The 15,119-nt window shown below is 51.5% G+C and overlaps 2 protein-coding genes across 9 annotated transcripts in view; one reads left to right on the forward strand and one right to left on the reverse strand.

Annotated features, from left to right (window-relative positions):
• The window catches only part of Rnase13 (ribonuclease A family member 13 (inactive)), a 41,438-nt gene extending 40,853 nt beyond the window's left edge, over positions 1–585 (reverse strand). For 4 of the 6 annotated variants that reach the window (XM_071607736.1, XM_071607734.1, XM_071607733.1 and 1 more), the window contains exon 1: positions 413–585. The gene's annotated coding sequence lies outside the window, so the exon portion shown is untranslated. The remainder of the gene's footprint in view (positions 1–412) is intronic. The other 2 variants (XM_071607735.1, XM_071607731.1) reach the window with 1 other exon arrangement.
• Arhgef40 (Rho guanine nucleotide exchange factor 40) overlaps positions 1–15,119 on the forward strand; it is a 20,812-nt gene continuing 5,693 nt past the window's right edge. For all 3 annotated transcript variants that reach the window (XM_071607720.1, XM_027922380.2, XM_071607721.1), the window contains exons 1-18: positions 1–83; positions 2,566–2,763; positions 3,420–4,665; positions 4,787–4,948; positions 5,091–5,211; positions 5,659–5,755; positions 5,865–5,945; positions 6,068–6,184; positions 7,962–8,057; positions 8,154–8,269; positions 8,662–8,788; positions 10,425–10,547; positions 10,789–10,932; positions 11,407–12,014; positions 12,156–12,390; positions 12,733–12,819; positions 13,431–13,646; positions 14,755–14,925. In XM_071607720.1, the coding sequence (XP_071463821.1) occupies positions 81–83; positions 2,566–2,763; positions 3,420–4,665; positions 4,787–4,948; positions 5,091–5,211; positions 5,659–5,755; positions 5,865–5,945; positions 6,068–6,184; positions 7,962–8,057; positions 8,154–8,269; positions 8,662–8,788; positions 10,425–10,547; positions 10,789–10,932; positions 11,407–12,014; positions 12,156–12,390; positions 12,733–12,819; positions 13,431–13,646; positions 14,755–14,925 (3,948 nt within the window). In that variant the 5' untranslated portion in view covers positions 1–80. The remainder of the gene's footprint in view (positions 84–2,565; positions 2,764–3,419; positions 4,666–4,786; positions 4,949–5,090; positions 5,212–5,658; positions 5,756–5,864; positions 5,946–6,067; positions 6,185–7,961; positions 8,058–8,153; positions 8,270–8,661; positions 8,789–10,424; positions 10,548–10,788; positions 10,933–11,406; positions 12,015–12,155; positions 12,391–12,732; positions 12,820–13,430; positions 13,647–14,754; positions 14,926–15,119) is intronic.

Raw genomic sequence — 15,119 nt, forward strand, 5'->3', positions numbered from 1 at the left:
AGAGGCGGGAGGGAGGCGGTGGCGCGCCCAGCCCCGCCCGCCCGACCGACCTAGCGTCGGACGCGGCCCGGCGCCGAGCCATGGTGAGTCCCGCGCCGCAGCCCCTGTGTCCCCTCCGCCTTCGAGCAGTCTGCTCTGGGTCCCCAGGCCCCAGCCCAGAGCCTCCTGTGTCTGCCTTGTGCTGTTCTGCGCTCCTGAAACTCTTTTCCCTCCCATCCCCCTGCCTGCCCCACTGCCTAGCTCTGTCCCCACCCGTGTTGCCTTTACCCTTTCTTCCACTCTCCTACGCCCCCTCCCCCAACGTCCCCCTTGTCTTTCCCTTAATCTACACACCTCTCCCCCCTCCTCTGTCCAGACCTGTGCCTGCCTTTGCAGGATCTCCCCCGCCCCCCTCCCGATCCTAGTTTCTTACCCGCGGGAGACCCCTGCGGGTTGGTCCTGCAGCAGTTCTGCAAGGGGCACCGCCTCGGGTCATGAGAACTGACCTGCCTGGAACCACCATTTTCCATCCGAGTCCCCAACCCGGTGAGGAGGGCCCACCCATCCGGCCCTGGGGGACCAGCCGCAGCTGTGGCTGGGCCAGGGCCAGGGGCATGGCCAAAGAGGGAAATTCCCGCGGAGAAAAAGGGACTGCTTTAGGGTAGTGGATGGGGCGCGCGGGGAAGGGGGGGGTCACAGTACCAGGGGGCGTGACGCTGCCAGAGCCGACCAAAGATCGAGGGGGAAAGTGCCCCAGAGCTCACGCTGCAGAGAAGCGCACGGAGCACTCTGCAGAGCCGAGGAAGAAGGGGCGGGAGCTCCCTGCCAGAGGCAGAGGACCTTGGAGCAGCACTTCAGGGCCCTGGAAGCCCACATCAACAGGAGAGAACACTATCCTGGGAACTTTCAGTCCAGAAGTATTCTTAAAGATCCATTGCAAGAATGGGCACTGCCAGGGAGAGCGCTCTCTGTAAGGGGGAGGGGGCAGGCAAGGGGGCTCTCTCTGCAGTGTGAAGGAGGGAGAGAGGCCCTACCAGGGGGCGCTCCCTGCAGGGAGTGGAGGAGGGTTAGGAGCATTAACGGGCCGTTCCTCTACTGAGGGAAGGGCACCCCCTGGTAAGGAGATTGGAGCTAGAAGAAAGAGGAACTGGGCCAGGGAGAGCTGACTCAGTCTCTAGTCTCTTCTTCAGTCCCGGCCTGCAGGAGCCGGGTCTCTGGGCTCCCGCCCGCAGCCTCCCGCCCCAGACCCCTCCTCCCCTCCTGCCGCTGCCGTTTCCTGTGGCTGAGACTCTCGCTCAGCCATGAGCTCACCGCCCCTAATGGGTTGCAGCTGCCTTGCTACTCTAGCTCTATCTCCCCCTCCCGGTCTTGGAGTCGACGGCCCACTCTGTCTCACCCCTGCCCATCTCCACCTTATCCCCACCCACGCGCCCAGTGCCCGCGGAGTACTGGGAACACTTGGGGGTCTGTCAGCTCGCCTACACATCTCGGGGCGGGATCTGTGCGCTGACGCACGGAATGTCAGTCTCTGGAGTAGCCGCCTAGCTTGGGACCAGCAAGCGACTCCAACCAGAGTAAAACAGCAGTTTTGTCTTGGGGCAAAATCAGGACGTGGGGGCCGGAGCGGGCAAAGAGCTAGGTAAATACTGCCTGGAGCATACCTTTCCCCATTTACAGCAAAAGAATCTGATAAAAGGAACTTCAAAGGCCATCTTGAAAGCGAAATAAGCTTGCAAAGGAATAGCCCAAGGGGCTGTTGTTAGGGTGTGGGATGGAGAAGATGTCCAGTTGATTCACTTAGGATGAAGTGGGGCTTTTTAGATGGTGACTACAGGTCCAGGTTGGCAGACTCAGGTCCCCCTAGAATCAGAAAAGATTTCAGCTGGAATGCATACCATCAGGGCCTCCTCCTCCCTTCCCCACACGTTCCTTTTGTGCCTTTTTCCTCTTTCAAATGCCCACCCCATTCTTTTGTAACCCAATCCCACATGCTCTGGGAATGGATGATTGCTTTAGAGCCACTCTGGAAGAAAGAGTACTATAAAGTAGTGAGATAGTCACAATCTTTACATCCTCTTTCTTCCCACCCTTAACCTTCTCTAGGGTGAAATTGTGGAAGGTGGCGCCTTCACTAAAAGTGGGGGTGTCAGGATGTTGGGCTCTGGGAAAAATGATTTTCAGAATCATCTCTGAAATGATTGTATGGCAGCACCCTCCCCCATCCTCTGGTATTCTTGATTATTAGCTTAGTCCCTGACAGCCCAGTAGCCTCTCTGTCTCCTGAAGAGAGCCTATGCAACCACCCCCAATTTACAAGCATCAGTATTCACAATAAATTCTTCCTGGACTTCCGAAGCCAAGGTCTCAGAGCTTAAGTGTAGAGACCTGATAGGCCTGTGCGCTCTAACTGGCTCTGCCCCATTTCCATCATGGACTTATTCAGATAGCATTTCCTAAGCATCACTTGGGCACACATTGTACATTGGGGTCCTGGGGGATGCAGCTGCCCATAGTCCAGTACAGGCCCTAAAAAAGTCATGCTTGGGTGATCACTAGGGGTCTGTAGCCTGGTTTTGTCTCTCCCAGGAGCCTGAGCCAGTGGAAGATTGTGTGCAGAGCACGCTTGCCGCCTTGTACCCACCATTCGAATCCACAGCCCCCACCCTGTTGGGTCAGGTGTTCCAGGTGGTAGAGAGGACTTATCGGGAGGATGCACTGAGGTACACACTGGACTTCCTGGTACCAGCCAAACACCTGCTTGCCAAGGTCCAGCAGGAAGCCTGTGTGAGTAGCTTTGCATCCCTTTTCTGACTCTCCTAAGATCCACTGCCTCTCCCAAGGCTCACCACCAGACTCATCCCCCCAACACACACACAGCCTCCCCTAATACTGTTCCCCACAAAGACACTCAACTTTGTTTGCTGATTTTCCACAGTCTTTGACCCTTAAAGATAGTGACTTAGATACTAACACATGTACATGTGCATTCATCTTCCCCAAATAGCAATCTCTAAGAAATTTTAATTCCCAAAGACCCTGGCCCTTTAGACCCAATACTAGACATTTCCCCCCTCTTTTGAATTTCGCAAGATACTAAACTCCCCCAGATATGACTCAGCAAATACTTCACTTCTGCAGATGTAGAGACCCAAGAGTCTTTGATTCCTCTAAGACAATAGCATCTGCTGACCATATCTTTTAATGATTCAGTTCTTACTCACCCACACATGGAACTAACATCCTAGAGAAGCTTCTTACCATTTGAAGACATCCCTTCCTTGGCCACATGAACACTCCAAAATCTCCCTTCCTGTTCCCCAGGGATTATAGCCCACCACGCATAAGGCCATACCTGCCCAGTGTGAACCCATTCTCATTGCCTCCTCCCGCTGGTCTCTTCAGCAAAGACCTGAGTGCAGCCTACCAACCTCTTTCCCCAGGCCCAGTATAGCGGATTCCTCTTCTTCCATGAGGGCTGGCCCCTCTGCCTGCACGAGCAGGTGGTGGTGCAGCTAGCAGCTCTGCCCTGGCAGCTGCTGCGCCCAGGAGACTTCTACCTGCAAGTGGTGCCCTCTGCAGCCCAAGCACCCCGTCTGGCCCTCAAGTGTCTAGCCCCAGGGGGTGGGCGGGTGCAGGAGTTGCCTGTGCCCAATGAGGCCTGTGCCTACCTATTCACACCTGAGTGGCTGCAAGGCATCAACAAGGACCGACCAACAGGTCGTCTCAGCACTTGCCTACTATCTGCACCCTCTGGGATTCAGAGACTGCCCTGGGCCGAGCTCATCTGCCCACGATTTGTACACAAAGGGGGCCTCATGGTTGGACATCGGCCAAGCACAATACCCCCAGAACTGCCACCTGGACCCCCAGGGCTTCCTAGCCCTCCACTCCCTGAGGAGGTGCTAGGCACCCGGAGTCCTGGGGATGGGCACAATGCTCCTGCCGAAGGACCAGAGGGTGAGTATGTGGAGCTATTAGAAGTGACGTTGCCTGCGAGAGGAAGCCCCACAGATGTTGAGGGCCTTTCTGGCCTGTCTAGAACCCGGACAGTACCCACCCGCAAGAGTGCTGGAGGGAAGGGCCGGCACCGGAGACACCGGGCATGGATGCACCAGAAAGGCCTGGGGACTCGGGACCAGGATGGAGCACGCCCACCTGGTGAGGGAAGCAGCACCAGAGCCTCTCCTGGGTCCCCCCCTGGAGCTGAAGCTCTCCCAGAGGCAGCAGTCCTGGAGGTGTCTGAGCCTCCAACAGAAGCCTTGGGAGAAGCCTCTGAATCTTGCCCCCTTCGGCCAGAGGAATCTGGAGGAGGAGCAGGCCAGGGAACTGAAGGACCAGTTGGTACACCTCGGAGAACAGGCAAAGGAAACAGGAGAAAGAAGCGAGCTGCAGGCAGAGTGGCTCTTAGCCGAGGAGGGGATAGTGCCCCACTCAGCCCTGGGGACAAGGAAGAGACCATCCACCAGGAAGCCCTTGTCAATCTGCTTTCACCAAATGTACAAGAGCTTCCAGAATCCAGTCTAGTTAAGGAAGAGAATGAAGGCTCTGGAAAGCCAGAATGTGAACCAAAAGAGGAGCTCACACCAGCAGGTGAAAAAGAGCCTTGGCTTTCAGAAGATTGTGGGCCTAAAGAAGGAGGGCCCCAAGAGAGAGTGCAAGAGGGATCAAACCTGGCAAGTATGGCAGGTAAGAGGACACTGAGATCCAAGACAGAGGGTGGGCTGGAAGAGGATCAGGGGTTAGGCTGGGGCCAAAACAGCCAGACCCATCCTCACTTTAGGCCACAGCTCTGCCTGTGTCTCTGTAGGATCCACAGAGGGGCTCCTGTCTGACCCCCTAACACAACCCCTGGAGACAGTGCAGGAAGTAAAAGGGGATAGCATCCCAGAAGAGGCCCCTCCAGTCTCCATCTCTGATGACCCTGATGTAGCTTGGGACTTGATGGCATCTGGATTCCTCATCCTGACTGGTCAGTGGACATCAGTATATAAAGGGAGGGGGACTTGGAGAAAGAGAAGCAGTTGAAGTGGGCGTGGAAGGGAGCTAGGGTGGAAGGGAGGTAGCCAAGGACTGCTCCCAGCCAGGACAGCCTGGCCATTTTGTGTCTTCAGGAGGGGTGGACCAGAGTGGGCGAGCTCTACTGACCATTACCCCACCGTGCCCTCCTGAGGAGCCCCCACCCTCCAGAGACATGCTGAGCACTACTCTTCATTATCTCCACTCACTGCTCAGGTAACTGCGGTGAGCACGAGGACCCTATACAGTAACCTCCTGAGTCCTGAGGACCTGACCTCCTTCTCAGGACACTGACCTTCTGATTTTTAGCACACCTACTTCTTCAACTCTCAGCTTTCCAAGTCTTTGACCTTACTGACTTCTGACTTCCAGACACCATGCTACAGGCTTGTATTTAATTCATACCTTGCCAAAACATAGAATTCTTATTTCCAGACCGTAGTCCCTTGGCCCTGTCAGTAAACTCCAGATTATTGGTCACCACCTCTTGGACATCCATCCCAGACTTTGGCCCTTTGCTTGTTGTTTCCCAAATGTACCAGGAACTGACTTCTCCTAAAGACTACTAATGCTAAATCAGACCTGTGCCTCTGCCCTGCCCTACCTGCTATCTCCCCAATATGCACACACACTGCAACCTCCTTAGCTCTTCTGCCTCCATAGGCCTGATCTTCAGTTATTGGGACTGTCGGTTCTGCTCGACCTTCGCAAGGCACCTCCACTGCCTCCAGCACTCATTCCTGCCCTGAGTCAACTTCAGGTAACTAATCCCTCTACACAGGCTCTTCCCCTAGATCCTCACTCTCCCCTGGTACCATTCCAAGCCACCCAGTTGCCCACAGTTTTAGAGTTATTCTTCTTACTCTCAGGACTCAGGAGACCCTCCCCTCATTCAGCGGCTATTGATTATCACCCAGGATGACCCTCCGGCTGAATTCCATGGACTTCAGGTTTGATCCCCTCGCTCCCACCTAGTACCCCATCAGAGTGGAGACAGGCTATCAGGAGCCTGAGGCTGGTCTCTGAATTCATGGGTGCCTGGTTATAAACCCCTGCCTTTACATGTCTACAGGGTGCTGAGTTGCTGTCTGAGAATGATCTGAAAAGAGTGGCCAAACCAGAGGAGCTACAGTGGGACTTAGGAGGTCACAGGGACCCCTCTCCCAGCCACTGGGTAGAAGTACATCAGGTAAGCTTTCACTCTACCACTTAGGACCCTGGGACATAAGAATGATCCAGCTGAGGACGTTCTAGGAGAGAAGGCAGATCCAGGACACAACCCTGGGGGTGGGAAAAAGTGATTTCCACTCCTTTCAATTCAGCAAGTATTTATGGTTTATAAACTATGATCAAGTAGCAATGGGCTACTGGGGGGATGGGAAGAGTATTTTAAATCTTTATTTATTTATTTATTTGGTACCAGGGATTGAACCCAGGAGCTCTTAACCAGTAAGCCACATCCCCAGCCCTTTTTATATTTTATTTAGAGACGCCTTGTTATATTGCTTAGGGCTTCACTAAGTTGCTGAGGATAGCTTTGAACTTGTGATCCTCCTGCCTCCGCCCTTCCCAAGCTGCTGTGATTACTCACACACACCACCGCACCTGGCTTAAATTCTTTTTTTATTTTTTTAATGATGTTATTGCATTTTTTATACCTTTATTTTATTTTATTTTTTATGTGATATTGAGGATCAAACCCTGTGCCTCACACATGCTAGGCCAGTGCTCTACCACTGAGCTACAACTACAGTGTTATTTAGTATCACATTAAATAAATGACTTTTGGTGGGAGATTAAGTTATAAAATAACTAGAGAAGAATGTTAGATAGTGTCATTGGATTTCTGGAAAGCGCCAGAGTCAAAAGGCTGGTTTTTGTTCCATATGACCTTGGACAGGTTACCTTATCTCACTTCCAGAAATGGTGCCCTTTCTCTATCTGCTCCCTGCACCAATATCCAGGCCCTCAGGATTCTCACCCCAAAGTACAGCAATTGTGATATGATCTCTAAAGCTCCTTCCAGCAATTATCTGCAAGGATTCTGTGAATCTAGGTGCAGCAAGTGTTCAAGAAGAGAGGAATAATCATGATCCAAGTGTGAAATCAGAGGTGAAACATGGTCTGTGAGCTGTGTATCAAGAGAGAAGTGGACAGGGGCTCAGTGGCACACACCTATAATCCCAGCAGCTCTGGAGGCTGAGGCAGGAGGATAAGGAGTTCAAAGCCAGCCTCAGCATCTTAATCCCTAAGCAACTCAGTGAGACCCTGTCTCTAAATAAAATACAAAAATTAAAAGGGAGAGGGGCTAGGGATGTGGCTCAGTGTTAAGTGCCCCTGGATTCAATCCCCAGTACCAAAAAAAAAAAGGAAGTGGAACTGGAGTAAAGTATGTAGTACACCTGTGATCCCAGCTGAGAGGAGGCTGAAGCTGGAGGATCACAAGTTCAGGGCCAGCCTTGGTAGCCTTGGCAACTTAGCAAGACCCTGTCTCAAAATTAAAAAAAAGAGAGCACCCTTGGTTTCAATCCCTGTTACCTCTACACACACACACACACACACACACACACTGTGTGTGTGTGTGTCTGTGTGCATGCACGCCTGCGCAGAGAAATAGGTCTTTTGAGGCAGACAGGAGGGTTATCCACAGTTAAGACCCAGTGCAGCAGAAAAGGAAACTCAGGTTTACTAAACTATAAAATGCCAGGCCATGGTAGGTACTGGGCTGGTATTACCTCTTTAAAACTCATAAAATCCTGTCTTATCCCAATTTTACAGCTGAGGAAAATAAGGTTCAGAGTTTTGGGACCCACCCAATGTTATCCAATTTGTAAGCAGCAGGCAGCATGCTGAAATAGAGCCCAGCATTACCTCCATTAAAGTCTCTGGGGCTGCCTCAACCCACCCTAGGACTTAGGTGCCTCATCCCAAACTCTGATCTTTGACTCCCTGCTTGTGGGTTTCAGGAAGTGGCAAGGCTATGCAGCCTGTGTCAAGGTGTGTTGAGCTCTGTAAGGAAGGCCATTGAGGAACTGGAGGGAGCAGTGGAGCCAGAGGGAGAGGTATGAAACGAGAAGGACAACTGGGGATGGGATAGGGATGGGACTGAAGTGGGCACTCTAGTAGAACCCTAGCTGCCAATTGCTCCTTTTCCCTAGGAGATGGTGGGAATGCCTGAACCCCTGCAGAAAGTGCTGGCAGATCCCCGGCTGACTGCACTGCAGAGGGATGGAGGAGCCATCTTGATGAGGCTACGCTCCACTCACAGCAGCAAGTATGATATGGGTGTGCAGAGGCAGGTAGCAGTGGAAGGGGGAAACACAGCAGAAGGCTGCCAGCAAACCTTAGCTACCTCATAATTCTTACTGCACATGTATCTGGGTAGGATATTGTGTTTTAAAATTTATTATCTCATAGCCTTCACAACATTACTGTGTGCTAGTTACAATTATGAATAAGGACTTGGAGGATCAGAAATGTTAAATATCTTGGCCAGGCTAATTCAGTGAATGGGAGAGTTAGGATTCAAGTTCAGGTAGTCTAAGTCTGGCCCATATCTGATCCACAGTGTTATGCCACCTCTCATGTTTATGTCCCTGGAGATGAAAAGACAGAGTCAAGGGGCTTGACAAGGGCAAAGGTTTATTCTGCCCCAACCTTCCCTAGGTTGGAGGGCTCAGGCCCAGCTACACTATATCAGGAGGTGGACGAGGCCATTCATCAGCTTGTGCGCCTCTCCAACCTGCACGTGCAGCAGCAGGAGCAGCGGCAACGCCTGCAACAACTCCAGCAGGTGAGCTAGAACTCTAGACTGTTCTTACTCAGTCTGGGAACCTGGTCTCCGGTACCCACTTCTCTGGATAGTTAGCATTCATGACATTCTTTTTGCCAGGGTATGCTGAATGCCCCACCCTTTCACCTTACCTGCCCAGGAGGTTGGTTATTAAGTACGAGATTCAATCACAGGGTGGAAGCATCTCAGCACCAGCAAAGAGAAGCCAGGTCTCCTCTCTGTTTGGTCAGGGTCTTTAGAGATTGTTAGAGATGCTCAGTGCCCTAGGGAATTCAGGGGAAAACTGACTCTGGAGTGACTTCTTCCTTAATTTAAAAATAATCTCTCGATACCAGCTCTTTAGCTACACAGCCACAAATGCCACCTTTACTCTTATGCAGTGTCATCCCCCAGATCTGAGGCTGGAAGTATCCTATCTTCTTCCATTTTAGGAGAGAGATTACAGGCCCCTGGGGGGAACCAGGTCCTCTTTGTGGGGAAGATTCAAGAATAAGACTAGCTCCTCTGAACCTTGACTCTTTTTTCCTGGGATTAAGAGCCCCACAAGGATTTGCTCTCCACCCTACCACTTAGAGTAGAGGGGTCTTTGATATCTGGTTGTTCTGCTTTAGTCCCAAGCATGACAACAGCAGTGTCATGAACCTGCCTATGGGCATCAGGGGAAGGCTCATCTCAGGGTTAAAGCTAAGTAGGGGTCAGAGCTTTTTTGTTTTGAGATTGCTGTATTTTAATTTCTGCTATTCCAATATCCAAGGGATCATCTCTTACTGTTTGTTGGCTGGATGATTAGCTATCTCCCCTCTCCACTCCTGATTTTAAAACCTATTTAAAAATAGGATTTAAAGGTTAAAATGCTCTATTTGAGTTCTAGCTCTACTATATATAAGGTGTTGGACAAGTCATGAAGCTTTTCTGAGATCCTAAGTTCGCCTCTGTCAAATGGAAATAGTTATAATTAACACATAAGGTAGTTAGGATAATCAAATTAATTCAGCAAAGTACTCTATTAAAGTGGTTATTGTTGGCACTGACTATGAGGAACATTCTCAGACTTCTCAGCCTCAGGCTGCCCTACCCCAGCTTCCAGCCTTTCTTCAGAGGAAAAAAAAAAAAAATGCCATTTCTTTTTGGTCAAACATCCAGAACTAGCACATGAGTTCCTTTCCATAATAAGCAACTAAATCTGGGCACACACATTCACACACATGTATCCACCTTCTCCAGGCATGGTACCAGGACTCTCACCCATTAGTTGCCAGACACAGGACCTATGACATTTCTCCTGGCTGGCCGTTTGTTACTCAGATGACCCTCATCCTGCCTTTGGTTCACCCAAGTTCTATTTCACTCTCCAGGCCTAGCCCTGGAACTCTAACCCGCCTCCATTAATGCTTCCTGCCAGCTCAGCCTCATCTGGCACTTTACTAAAGGCTCCTTACTCAGTTTTTCACCTGATCCTTGTGGAAACTATTGTCATTCATTTTTACCAACTGCAATTACAGATGAGATAAAATGGGTTACCCAAGGTTCTACAGATCAGGGTGGAAAACTGGAGCTGGATTTGAATCTTTTCTTACCTTTCTCCTCCACGGTCTCCTCCCTCATGGGCCCTGTTCTCCCACCCCATCTGCCTCAGGTGTTGCAGTGGCTCTCGGGCCCAGGGGAGGAGCAGCTAGCCAGCTTCACTGTGCCCGGAGACTCCCTGTCTACCCTGCAGGAGATAGAATTGCGATTCCGAGCCTTCAACACTGAGGTTCAGGTGAGAAGGGAGAAGAAACGGGCTGGGATTGTGGCTCAGTGGTAGAGTGCTCGCCTAGCATGCAGGGACACTGGGTTCGATCCTCAGCACCACGTAAGTGTAAAATAAAGATATTGTGTCCATCTAAAACTAAAAAATAAATATTATTTTTTAAAAAAGGTGGGGAGAAGAAACACAGGGAGGTAGGGTGTTGACTAATTGGGAGTGAGGACCAGGTCTGAGCGTGGTCTTCTTTCTCCAGGAGCGCCTATCCCAGGCACGGGAGGCTGTTACTCTGGAGGAGGACATGGCCTCCCAAAAGGTTCTGGATATCTTTGAGCAACAGCTGGAGCAGGTTGAGAGTAATCTCCATCGGGCCTTGCGGCTACAGCGCTTCTTCCAGCAGGTGTACACAGAGCCCCTTCCTTCTGTGCCCACCATTTCCTCTCTTTGGCCTGGAGAGGCCGAGTAGGCAATAAATTTATTAAGCACAGGGACTCAGGAGCTCATCTCCTTGGCTTTGACTCTTAGCTTGGCCACCTACTTGAATGATTTGAGATAAGGTACTAAACCTGAATGTGCCTTGGCACATTCTGCCTCACAGACCTGCTGTAAGGATGTCAAGAAACAATATATAGAAGTACTTCATACCAAGCCTGCCACTTATAAACTCTGTATAAGTTTTAGCTGTTCTTTTATCTAGGATCCTGTCTCCATCCCATCTCCAAGTGACATGGTTAGGCAGTAATGCTAGGACAAGGAAAGGACACCGGGTGTTGGGATGGTTTGGGGCATTGGGAGACCATCAGCAAGAGGAACAGAGGTGTTGCATGCATTTGAAAGTGGCACAGGTCCTCACCCTCATCCCTTTGTCTTTTAGGCCCATGAGTGGGTGGATGAGGGTTCTGCTCGGCTGGCAGGAGCTGGGCCAGGTCGGGAGGCCTTGCTGGCAGCCTTAGCCCTTCGACGGGCCCCGGAGCCCAGTGCTGGCACCTTCCAGGAGATGCGGGCCCTGGCCTTGGACCTGGGCAGCCCAGCAGCCCTGAGAGAATGGGGACGCTGCCGGGCCCGTTGCCAAGAACTGGAGAGGAGGATTCAGCAACAGCTGGGAGAGGAGGCCAGTCCTCGGGGCCAACGACGACGGGCAGACAGTGCCAGCAGTGCTGGGGCCCAGCGAGGCTCCCACAGTCCCTCACCCAGCCTCAGCTCCCTGCTGCTCCCCAGCAGCCCTGGGCCACGGGCTGCCCCATCCCATTGCTCCCTGGCCCCATGTGGAGAAGACTACGAGGAGGAAGGTCCCGAGCTGGCTCCAGAAGCAGATGGCAGGCCCCCAAGGGCAGTGCTAATCCGAGGCCTGGAGGTCACCAGTACCGAGGTGGTAGACAGGACGTGCTCACCACGGGAACATGTGCTGCTGGGCCGGGCTGGGGGACCAGATGGGCCGTGGGGAGTAGGCACCCCCCGGATGGAGCGCAAGCGAAGCATCAGGTGAGAACCCAGCCCAATTAGTGCCCAAAAGGCAGAGCCAACTTGCCAGCAAGAAAAAAACATGACATTGTTAGGGATAATAGCTCCCTTTTATGCCCCAGTGACACTTTCTCTGCCACTCCTTGTCCCTTGTCCCTACAGTGCCCAGCAGCGTCTGGTGTCTGAACTGATTGCCTGTGAACAGGAGTATGTGACCACCCTAAGTGAACCGGTACCATCCCCTGGACCTGAGCTGACCCCTGAACTTCGGGGCACCTGGGCCGCCACTCTGAGTGCCCGGGAGAGACTTCGAAGCTTCCACAGGACACACTTTCTACGTGAGCTTCAGGGCTGCGCTGCCCACCCTCTGCGCATTGGGGCCTGCTTCCTTCGCCATGTGAGTGATCCTCTAAAACGTCTTTTAGGTTCCTTTCCTTTCCCATGATCTAGCCCCATCCACCCGTTCCTCCTTCACATCCACTACCCACTGCCCGCTTCCTCCTCAAGTAGTCTAGGAGTTTGGGGCTCAACCCCACTTTCTGGGCACCTCTGGCTCTGCTCAGCCTCTCCGTCCCCGCCCTCCAGGGCTACCTGGGCTTCACTCTCTTCCTGGAAGGATGAGGGTTCCCTGGTGACCTATCCATCCTTGGCTGCAGTGAGGATGAAGGGGAAGGGAGAGTCTGTCTGCAGGGGCCTCACGAGGAATGAGTGAGAACTTGTGCCTTCCTTACTTGTGCAGGGGGACCAGTTCAGCCTCTATGCTCAGTATGTGAAGCACCGACACAAACTGGAAAATGGTCTGGCTACACTCAACCCCCCAGCCAAGGTAAACTCCTCTCGAACCCTCATGAGAAGAGGGTCTGAGAAGACCTAAAAACCCACCCCACTTTAACATCCGTCAGGGATAAAAAGCTTTCTTAAATGTGCCCAGGAATGCCTTCTACCTGTCATGTCCCAGAGTTGCTGAGGGAGGGACAAGCACTTGACTAGGAGCCTGGTGAGGCTGGGTGTTTATCCAGTTCCCCCAACTGAGGAACTTGGGTAAGATTCTTGATTCCTCAGGGCCTCCATTTCAACGTCTGGTAAACTGAGGGCAATATTCCCTCCATCTTGAGCTCTCACATAGAGTTCAAGGATCAAAAGACTTTGCATCAAAAGATATGAAAGTGATTTCAAAAGCTAAATGCCAGAGACTATAAGGTGTTATTCCCCAGGTTTCTTTGTCAACTTCCTTTAGAATGCAGAGTATGGTTGCATTTCCTACAGGCCTCCTGCCTGTCTTCTTTCTGGAGGAAAGGGTTTTGCCTTATCTTTGGGGGTATCTGGGCTTCATCTATACTCTAAAGCCTGGACCCAACCTACTACCCACCTTCCCCCAAAGTTTGGCCCCCCACAGGCACCAGCCCTTTCCCTCATCCTGTCTGTTTCCTCACCCAGGGCTCCATGGAGAGTGGCCCTTACCTGCCCCGGGCCCTGCAGCAGCCCTTGGAGCAACTGGCTCGGTATGGGCGGCTCTTGGAGGAGCTCCTGAGGGAAGCTGGGTCTGAGCCAAGTTCTGAGCGCCAGGCCCTTGGGGCTGCTCTGCAGTTGCTCAGAGAACAAGAGTCCCGAGGCAGAGACCTACTAGCTGTAGAGGCAGTGCGAGGCTGTGAGGTAAGGCCCTGGCTCTAGTCCCTCTGTTCATATTGCCTAACCCTGTAGCCTCAGACAGTGTAAACTGATGACAAGAAAACCAGAGTTAAGGCCAGAGGGCCCTAAGCTCTAAATTTGTGTGTGTTGGGGCGGGTGGGGGGGGGCGCATACCAGGGATTGAACTCAGGGGCACTCAGCCACTGAGCCAAATCCCCAGCCCTATTTTGTATTTTTTATTCAGAGACAGGGTCTCACTGAGTTGCTTAGCACCTCACTTTTGCTGAGGCTAGCTTTGAATTCACGATTCTTCTGCCTCAGCCTCCCAAGCCGCTGAGATTACAGTCATGCACCACTGCATCCAGCTCTATTTTTTTTCTTATTCTTTTGAAGTTGTAGATGGACAGAATGCCTTTCTTTCTTTCTTTCTTTCTTTCTTTCTTTATTTATTTATTTATATGTGGTGCTGAGGATCAAACCCAGTGCCTCATGCATGCTAGGCAAGCACTCTGCCATTAAGCTACAGCCCCAGCCCAATAAGCTCTAATTTTTAATCAGCTGGATGGATTTCATTGTCACTGAAGTTAAGTGGTCCTTTGTTTCCTCATCTGTAAATAAAGAAGCTGTGTCCTGCCCTACATCCCATACCTACAATCTGCCTTGTGATCTCCTATTCCTTTCCTAATTCTTATCTTTCCCTTTCTGGTCTACATTTCTACCTGCATCTCAACACCCAACACATTCTTTATTCACCTCTACCATGTCTTTTTCCTGCCCTGAGATTCCAGAACAGACTAAAATAAAATCTTCCTTGCTCTGAGATAAACTTATTCTAGGTCTTTGCTGGCTGTCTTCCTCGGTCCTCAAAATGCAAAGGTTTTCCAAGGGGAGACTTTAAGTTCTAGTGTGCAGTGCACCTTCCCATAATGAGAGGCAGGATTGTGCTGGTAGACCAGCTGTACTGTACATGGTGACCAGTGAATGGATTCTAGGCTGAGAGCTTTCCTAATTTCCTGACTCTGCCTGAGAACCAGTGCATTAGGCCCCCATGCTCTATAAATCTATTTTTACTCCTTGTAAAGTACATACAAAAGGATCCAGAGCCAACCACCTTTCCTTTTCCTCTCCCCAGATAGATCTGAAGGAGCAAGGACAGCTCTTGCATCGGGATCCCTTCACTGTCATCTGTGGCCGGAAGAAGTGTCTTCGCCATGTCTTTCTTTTTGAGCACCTCCTTCTGTTCAGCAAGCTCAAGGGCTCTGAAGGGGGTTCTGAGACTTTTGTTTACAAGCAGGCTTTTAAGGTACATTGCCTGGAGTTGGAGTAGGTGAAGGGGACAGGAAGCTAGAAGTTCACCCCCAACCCAGGTTCTGAATAGGCTTTGACCTATAACCAGTCATCAAGTTAAGGTATCAGAGGATGACAGAAGTCCCTGCCATTGGTCTACCCCATGGGGTTTTCACGTAGTCCATGCAGATTTATGAAGCATTCTAAGTC

The sequence above is a fragment of the Marmota flaviventris genome, chromosome 2 (assembly GCF_047511675.1).
Source record: "Marmota flaviventris isolate mMarFla1 chromosome 2, mMarFla1.hap1, whole genome shotgun sequence".
Lineage (NCBI taxonomy): Eukaryota > Metazoa > Chordata > Mammalia > Rodentia > Sciuridae > Marmota > Marmota flaviventris.